The 9521-nt window shown below is 40.0% G+C and overlaps 1 protein-coding gene across 1 annotated transcript; it reads right to left on the bottom strand.

The window, feature by feature from the left end:
* Positions 1–863: 863 nt before the first annotated feature.
* Positions 864–7766, bottom strand: DEPDC7 (DEP domain containing 7; the record flags this gene model as incomplete). The annotated part of the gene is made up of 8 exons (XM_009874793.1): positions 864–1193; positions 1372–1450; positions 1554–1679; positions 1872–2014; positions 3346–3560; positions 4365–4554; positions 5412–5542; positions 7379–7766. Coding segments are annotated over 8 exons (1487 nt in total), but the record flags the coding sequence as incomplete, so codon positions are not given.
* Positions 7767–9521: the final 1755 nt, after the last annotated feature.

Raw genomic sequence — 9521 nt, forward strand, 5'->3', positions numbered from 1 at the left:
CAACATTTGTGACATCTTGCAACAGTAACTATAACAAAGTTGTGGTGGCATCATCCCAAAGATAACTCCACAGGAGTCAAAATTAGGTTTCTCTAGTCGTGCTGTATATTTTCCTGCCTGCAACTGGCTGTGCTACACAGCTTGGGATTTCCACTGTAGACTAGACATAGATAAAACACACAGCCGTAAGAAAACCCAAGGGCCTTCCATTTGTTCCAGCTCATTCCTAATTACAGCTGGTGACATCAATAAGAGTTACAGACAGAGCAAAACACCGCAGGGGTGAAGATAACTAGCCATAAACAGGATGTTCTGTGGCAACCAAAGCCAGACTGACTTAAAAATCCAGAATATCTTTACCATCCCAGGAGAGTCAATGGAAGGTTTAGGGTACAGAGCAGGATTCAGCTGGGAAAAACTCGGTCAATATCCTTGGCAATTCCCCAATACAGTGCCATTTTAGCTTAAAACAGCACAGTCGTTTGTAATACATTTACACAGTGTAGTTACCTGGCAAACAGGAAGCAAAGCTGTGGAATATCAAGCAGCAGAGGTCACTCAGCTCTGTCCATTACACAGCCAAAGATCAGTGCTATGTGACAGTCACATAACACGAGGCCAATTAGAAAAATCTGTTCAGCATAAAATTCAGTGCTGGAGAGCAAAAGAAGGCAGAAAGATCTCATTCCTGGATGGGTGTTTCCCATCTCATAATTTTGACACTTGACTAGAGGGAGTTGGTAGACTTGGCTGTAGGTGAGGAAAAGGAAGGAAATTACTGTGGTCCTATGGTAACTAAGAATGAGCAAAGCTAAACTAGATGTACAGGCTAAACTTGGGTAACATTGGCTTTGGTAACACAGGCATAAATTCCATCTATTTCCATAAAATAATTTTATTAGATACATGAATACAAAAGACTTAGAAATATATTAGTGTTTTCAATGCTAGAGTATAGAAAGTAATTTATATTTAAAATCACACACACATATTAGTAACTCTGTCTCCAAAATACTGCATAAAAATACTTGGATTACTACTGTGAAACTGACCTAGCAGTCTCTTTCTCTCTTTGTCAGAGAGCTTTGAATCTTCATCAATAGCTTTCAATAGAGATAATAGCTCATCTTTCGTGGTCTTCTCTGTGTTGGAGCGATACTCTCTTTCATCAAGTTTTTGGCAAAAGGTATAGCCTAGAAAAACATGAGACATTCAGTTATCACTACAGTCAACCACCTTTGAGATTCTACAGACCCATACTCCATCAGAGTCCAATTAGTCACTGCTAGAGCAAGTCTTCTTGCATCATCCCGGTCCCTTCTACTTCTCATTTGGATGCATAAGAATAAAAAGCTCAGTTCAAACTGTTACCTGTTATCTTACTAGGATCTTGGCCTTTCTGCAAAGCCAACAGTTTATTGCTGACCATTTTATGCAGTGTCCCTGGGATCTTGAATAGAAAGAGAAAGCAGTCAAACGAGCAGCTCAAAAAAAAAGCTATTTTGCATAAACATACAAGATAACAAAAAGCCTGGTCGTTTTCTAGCCCTTACCTTTAATACATCTTTTTGATGATCCACAAGGAACAGGATCAGGAGGTCAGTTTTGCCTCTGGATAAGTTTTTATTGTTGATAATAGCTTTAGAGAATGTTCTTTTCACAACCATCCTGTTGTCACTCTAAAGAACAACATGAAATAATGACCAGAAGAAGAGAATCAGTCTCCCCCTTTAAGAAGGGCATCACCTTTGTTCTTTGCTTTTCCTGTAGTCACCTATTTAAGCTACAAGTGTGTTTTCTGACGAGTATCTGGGACCTCTAGAGTTCAGTAAGTGTAAATCAGCATGGAACAGTTAAGTATACACATTTACCTCCTTCTGCAGCTTGAGCTCAGAATTATGTGCTGCAACAGCCATGAAGTACAGCAGTCTTCTGAACTCCTCCCGGACTTGGCTGTCTAGAAGCTTCAAATAGAGTTGAACAGCTTCTAAAGACTGCTCCATCTTCCCGTTCACTGAAGAGAGGTGAAAGGTATCTATTGCCATATTTATTTAAATAAATGTTATAATAAACCCCTTAAATTAGCCACTGAAGAGACATTCATCTCTAAACAAAATTGGTCAAACAAAGCAGTTTAGTCTCACAATAAATTTCTCACAGGCTGACAAGAACTGTTCACATACAATCCGAGACCAGCCCACACCCTGGCTTTTAGCCTGGCGCTGAAGAAAGCTCACTTTCAACTAAATTCAATTATAGTTCAGCCATCTTGAATGGAATGTGAAATACTGAAAAAGAAAAACGGTCCTGCTGAGAAAAGGAATGACCTCTTGTTGTAGAAATAAAGATCTCCCAGGAAGTGAGGAATATGCCCTAGATAAATAGGCTGCCTTGATGAATTAATTGCAACCCACTTCATACAGCTTCACCAAGTTTTAATTGGCCTTACAATGCAGAATACCCATTTTAGATGTGTGAATTGTTTAAACGAAGTAGGTTGTGCTAGCCTCTATCCTCTGTTTATCACGGAGGGAAGAGGAATGGGATGCAAATGAAAAATATTCCCACTAACATGGAACAAGAATAATCAAGGCCTAGACAGATGAAAAGTAAGAACAGGGATGAGATTATGTTAACTGAAGACAAAAACATTAAAAGCTTTCTGGAATGCTGTCTAAATGTAAAACTTATGAAACATTTCTGTGAAAGGGGGAAGAGTTGTAAATGGGGTACAAGCATTGGGGGTCAGGCTCTTCTCCCGGGCAACCAGTGACAGGACGAGAGGCATGGCCTGAAACTGCATCAGGGGATGTTTCGGTTGGATCTCGGGAAGCCTTTCCTCACCGAGAGGGTGCTCAGGCACTGGGATGCACTGCCCAGGGAAGAGGTGGAGTCACAGTCCCTGGAGGGGTTTAAGGAGAGGCTGGATGTGGCACTTGGTGCCATGGTCTGGCCGTTGTGGTAGTGTTGGGTCATAGGCTGGACTTGATGATCTCTGAGGTCTTTTCCACCTCAATAATTGCATGATTCTGTGATTCACACAGCGAAGTTTAGATCCTATGGCCTAAATATTTAATATTGGACCATATTTATATTTAATTTCCATGGAAACCAACTACTATCAAATTACAGCACTCCAGTTTCACAGCCATTCTACACAGACCTGAACAAATACTACAGAACTGCGTAGAGTCGGGACCAAAATTTCAAAGCACAGTCTTCATGACTAGAAATTTAAAGACATACTTTCAGTAGTCAACCTTTACATTTGGCTGTTATAGTAAACACTGAGTTTGTCATTACATATCTCACATTAACTTAAAAACAAAGCTTTATTCTACTTACCTAATAGTTCTGCAATTCCCAAATGAATTTCAGATGCATGGCTTAACAGTGGCTCCTTTTTTTGGCTGTAGCATCTACCAATATTTTCAAACAACAGTAGTTTCCATGCGTCTGCTTTTTCTGGTTGATCAGGCAAATTCCTGCTAATATCTACCACCAAATGATCTGGAAGATATTCCAAGCAGTCTATTGCTGCTGAGAGCCATTCATCTGTTCTAGAATACAGAGGGGTTTAACTTTATAGCAGTACTTACTGACGCCTTTCAGAGTTACTTGCATAAATTTTTCACTGAAAGTAGGTAAATCAATTTCTCAATCACAGCGAAACCAGCACAGGTAAGCACTTAAACATATTAGAAATTGACACAAAGGAAAGACTTTTGCTGACACGCTCAGGTAGATCAGAGCCATGTAACTCCTTGTTACATGTTTAATCAAGATGAAGAATTAGTAACCCACACAGGTAAACAGTCACAAGCGGTTAAACCTGAAGTTAGCAATGTCCTCTACTGTTAGACAAGGACATAATTATTGCTAGATAAACAGAAACATGAACCTTGGCCTGATTCAGATTAGTAAAAGTTTTTCAGACTATGTTTTTAACTGTTTTTATATACAGTTTCAAGGTCAGCATTCTTGGCTTTTTTAATATAGTAGGAGAAGCTAAACTATTCCCTCACGAGTAATATTTTAAGAAAAAAAAATTCAACATAATAGCAAAATGCTCCATTGTCCCTTCAATGCAGCAATTTTCCCTCTGAACACTACCAAATACTATCACCGCATTCAAAAACTCTTCCAGTGTTGAGCAGAAATTGTTTCAGTTACATCTGGTTTAGAGCTTACAAATTGTTATTTACCAGTTATCCCAGTAAAGTCTAACAGGGAGAAAAGTGCCTACTCACATCCTTTTGGCAGTACTGAAGACTATCTTTTTTACTCGAAGATCAATCATGCTTGATGCTCCTACGAGAGCTGAATGTTTTTGAAAGTCACAGAAGTGAGCACTGAAAACTTACTGTGAGTCACTGAAAGCCTTGAGAATCTCTCTGTCTAGGTAGTTACTTGTGATGACATATCCAGTTTCCTTCCTCGGTTGTGGAAGCTGAGGCCTGATCTCTGGGTGCTCAAGTAAAGACTCGAGGAGCGGAAGGTCTACAAGCTGCAGCAGACGAGCAATTGTTTGTTCTTGCCACACTTCATTAATAACTGGAAAGGGTGGAATACACAAAGTACATGGAGATTCAGAGTGTGCAAAAAGAGATATTATGAAAAACACAGCTCTCCTTTCTCACATCAGTTCTAACCTAACATTAATTTTACCGCAATAAAGACTTACAGTAGCGGGAAGTGTGGTCCTTATCAACTTCAAGTGCCCTTTAGCGTTGCAAAAGGCAAGAATTAGCCATTTGTTTAGTTAACTACAAGTGAGAGCTGCTTTTTGGCCAAGTCTGAAGCGCCATACATTCTCGGTGCTCTAGTTTGCAAGCAATCTTTGTTCTAGAGAAGGGATCCTTATCACAGCTTTCACAATTATGATCTGGCTCCAGCTTTGAGAGTTTCTAAGATGCATTAGTATTTTTAACCAAAGGAAAAAGCACATTAGATCATAGTTTAGTCTGAGAAAGAAGACATGAAATGTCAAGAAGAGTTTCACACGATACTGAGGGAGTGCCAGCTGGTGTGGATACACCATTGAAAAGCTGGGGAAGAGCTCTAGCTAACAGCAGACTACTGGCCACAGTAGTCAAGCACAGAATTCGTGAAAGTAATGGAATATTGCAAAGAATGTTCCTAATTAAAATCAAGCTCTATACAATTGTGCATGCTTCCCCACAAAATTCAACACTGATTTATCTCAACTAGAAATAATGGGTCCTGTTTGTCTGATGAAATAAAAAGCCTGCAACAAGTAGAATTTTCCTTTGTTATGACAGGCTGTTCAAAACAAAATACTATTAGAGTCAGTTTGACTCTCCCACCAATCGGACAGGCATAAGTGTTTCCAGTCCTACAGTTATTGTTCTTTTCCCACAAACAAATGACTGAAATGTTATTTGGCTTACCTCGGCGGGACAAACTATCCGAGATGTTTACTTGAGGGGTATTTGCAGGCTTTAAACTCAGGTTTTCCCAGAGATCCTCCAAGTTTTCTGGTTTGACAGGAGTAGAGTGAAACAACATGCTCTTCTCATGTCTGAGATTAAATCAAAGAAAAGGTTTAATATATATTTATATCCATATATATGGATAACCAAACATACAATGTAACAGATATGGGTAACCAAGATAAAAAAAAAGTTTTCTCTATTTAGATATTAACATAATCTTCTCCCTTCTCTTCCCTGATGAATACTTTCACTGTTGAAGTCACACAGGAGAATGTACGATACTTTAAAGAACTGTGTACAATAGTTGCATGGAAGTGTATAGTTTTTCTCTTGAAACTTGTTGCAGCCAGCACCAGCAAGCTACTTCAGTTACCACAGAGAAAATCTAAGAAGAGGAAATGGTTAAGAAGGGGAAACTATTTTTAAAAACCCAAATAAAATTTCCCCTTCAGAAGTTTTACGACATTATTCCTCACGGCAAAGTGAAGACAAAAATCAAGAGCTGTTCTTGAAAAAAAAAGTGTTAGCTGGTTCTTCTCACAAGTGCCTTCACACACTATCAAGTAGATAGCGTGAAAACTCCAGCTGCAAAATTACTATTTCTCCTAGCATACTTGTTTAATTTCAACTTCCATAGCTTCTTTATTTTTAGGGATTCCAAAATCATTTTGCTGTCCACTACCTTTGCTATGTATGTGACAAGTCATCACGAATCAATAGAACTGTTCCTTTCACTAAATGAAGAAAGGTAATCCAATGTCTCCGTGCCTTGCCCAGAAGAAAAGTACCTTCATTCTACACTAACATGAATGACCTTGCTTCATGACTGTATGTCTCAACAGCTCTTCTGATGAATATATTTTTAAATACCACTTTTGATTAAAGTGTTTTTAATTTCTCACAAATTCTCCTCTTTCTAGATAAAGATTTGGGGCAGATTTATCACAGAACACAAGCTAGCGGGGGTAGGAAGGGCAAGGGGGGAGAAGCAGGAACAAGGAACTACCAATTTCTTATATTTAGAATTTTCTGATCCGTAGGGCTGCTGCACTGAAGTTACATTTGTTACTCTCATAGACATATCAGTCACGTGAAGTATTCTCCTTTTAGGTCAATGCTATTTGCAAATATTCAAAAGTGCATATTCTTAAAACTATTGCAATACATGAATGTAGTTTCTTGTAAGAATATGCTGGAATATGTTCAGTGACAAACACTTGACAAAAACTGTTTAAGGGAAGTTATTTGGCAGTGTCATCTACATAGCAGAGTGTTCTGTTCCGCGATGGTTTAGTTAGTACCAGGGTTTTCTTTGCTTGCTCCTAAAGAGACAGGGAAACAAAACCTCACCATGACACTTCCCTCTTGTTCTGCAATGGCATAACAGCCTGCTATCTAGCCTAGGAACACGTCACACATACATGAAAAAACAGCTGAAAACATCTCCCAAAGCTAAATTTGAGGTGCAGTGAAGGTAGGATGATGAAAGAGGAAAAAAATTTTTTATCTGTTTTTTCCTTAAAAACTGGATGGATTACTGGCTTACGCCTGAGCTAGGTGTGCAGCGACTAAGGATTGCTCCACTGCATTAGCCTGTTTGATGCACCTGAAGCTCAGGTGGTTATACTGTCCAAGAGATCAGTATTTGTAATGAACTTAATTTCTACCTTCCTACACCCCTCCCCCAAGGCAATGTGATAACAGACACAGAAAATAAGTATTATGCAGGCCAAATGATTTACTCACTTCAAATTGCTGTTCCCTACCTATCTTCCACCCACAAATATCTGCATAACATCTACTTCCCCCCACCCAGGTCTTAAAATTGTACAAGTTTTCACTTCTCTCCCTCAGAACATGTAACATTCTCCTATTGTAAAAAAGAAAAAAAAACACCTTATTTTCACATTCCTCATACTAACCTTTGTGGTGTACACTGCTGGTAATCTTTATCAAGTTCTGATGGGTTTGATAAGTTTGTGAATCTGTAGAGGCTACTGCTACTGTCCTCAAATACAGACCGCTTCTCTTTCCCAAAGACCCTAGTTGAAACAGCCTCAAATACTTTGTAATCCATCAGCGCTTGACACACACGCACAATTTTGGCACGGGAAATATCGACATCCCCAAAATACTTGTTCTGTAGAAGATGGGCAAAGACAACGTCCACCGCATCTGAACCGATAAAACAGTCGTGGTAACACTTCAGGTTCTGGCGACGCTTTTTCACTTCCACTTGAGTCTGAAGTGCATTGATAATGCTGCTCCAGACATATGTCGCTCCAAACGGTTTCTGTGCCAAGCTAAAACCTAAGAACACAGGAAGCACAAAGGGTGAATTCATGCTGCAACTAGAAAATAACTGACATCTTTCTGGTTACTAGCTTTTATGAATCTTTAAGGATTTAAAAGTCTTGGAGGCTTTCACTTTGACGCTATTGTTCTGCATGCTCCTCCACCACCTAAGGGCTATGCTTGCAAAAACTATTCCTAAGCACCCATGCTCCTACAGCCAAGAACTAGCCGTACGTACTCGTAACTCCCCAGTTCCTCTACAACACTGACAAAACTATAGCGCTGCACAGGGAAGAGAGAAGCAGGCATGAAGAAACACATCAGAACCTTGTTTCTTAGAGGATTTTGCAAGCACACAGGCTACCTAGTATCAGTGCTTAGCATATCACTAACGAGATCAAGAATTCTCTTGAGAGACCACCCATTCAACACTTATCTTGCAGAACAGCCTTCTGACACCACGGCTCCAACTCTGAGCAAAGCTCTGTGTACTCAGTGTTACTTCCTTGAGCCAGTCTCCTCTCCCCCAGTAAAACCACTGAACTATTACTCATTTACCAATCTGATTAAGAATAGCATGCCAGCAACTAACAGTTTGACCAGAGGCTAGACTCACCCTCTACAAGGACTTAAAAATACAGAATATAAACTTTGCAGGTGGCACCTAACTGGGAAGAGTTGCAGCCACCAGACAGACTAGAATTAGCATATATATTTCTCAGTAAATCAGATGAATAATTTATTAAGAGAGAAAGCAGAGGAAGAGGAAAGAAAACAAAAGCTGAAGGACAAAATATGGAATGAGAAGTTGGCAGCAATTCTACAGAAAGCCATCTGGGGTTATGACAGACCTCAAACCAAATGAATTAACAGTGTGATGCAGTGCTTAAAAAACCCCCCACAACCAACAACGCAGAAACCCACAACATGCATCTCATTCCAGAACATATTACCATGTACATTTCTCACAGAGATGCAGGAGGTTTTCTTCCTGTTCACTCCGAAGCAGCATTAGAGAATTGTATTCCAATTTTGGGCACCAGAATTTCCAGCTGATCTCCATCTATCAGAGTGCCCAGAAATTAGCAAGCTGGCAGTGGGAGAGTGGGCAGAACGGAATTTTGAGGGGCAGTAAAGATTGAGGGGGTAAAAGAAAAGGTATGTGAATGCACCAGCACTGTTAGAAAGGACAGCAATGGTTATCCCCAAAGCCATTACCAAATAGACACCTGTTTTCTCCGAAGATGTATATCGGCGAGGGGGAAAAAAAAAGCTTTTTAATACAATGCATTGAACTAGAATAAGTAGACACCTTCTGGATTCTCCACTTTCCAAAGCTTTAAAAATACAAGATGAACAAAGCATGCATTTACTGATACTTTGGCTTGATGACGCCTTCAGGTAAACAGAAAATCAAAACCGATTTTGATGCCTGACTGGCCTGTTTGGAAGGGGGAAAAACAACAGCAACAAAAACACAACAAGCCAAACCCAACACCACCAAGCAAACAGTAACGCTGGTTTTTGTTACTACAGTAAGTATCAACACACACTACCTGCAATAACGCTACTGTGTTATCACCTATTCCTTCCACACACCCCTACCCCCAAACGTTTTTGGGGGGGAAGCAGCACCAAGTGGGGCACACAGCCTTACGGTCACAAGGTGACGGTGCTCGAGGTGGGCAAGAGCGCAGAAATCGTTCCCGACAATCCACCTTTAGCCCTTCACGTAGCAGTACCGAGCCGCCTGGGTTTTCAGCCGCATTC

This window comes from Apaloderma vittatum, unplaced genomic scaffold, assembly GCF_000703405.1.
Source record: "Apaloderma vittatum isolate BGI_N311 unplaced genomic scaffold, ASM70340v1 scaffold18308, whole genome shotgun sequence".
NCBI classification, from domain to species: Eukaryota; Metazoa; Chordata; class Aves; order Trogoniformes; family Trogonidae; genus Apaloderma; species Apaloderma vittatum.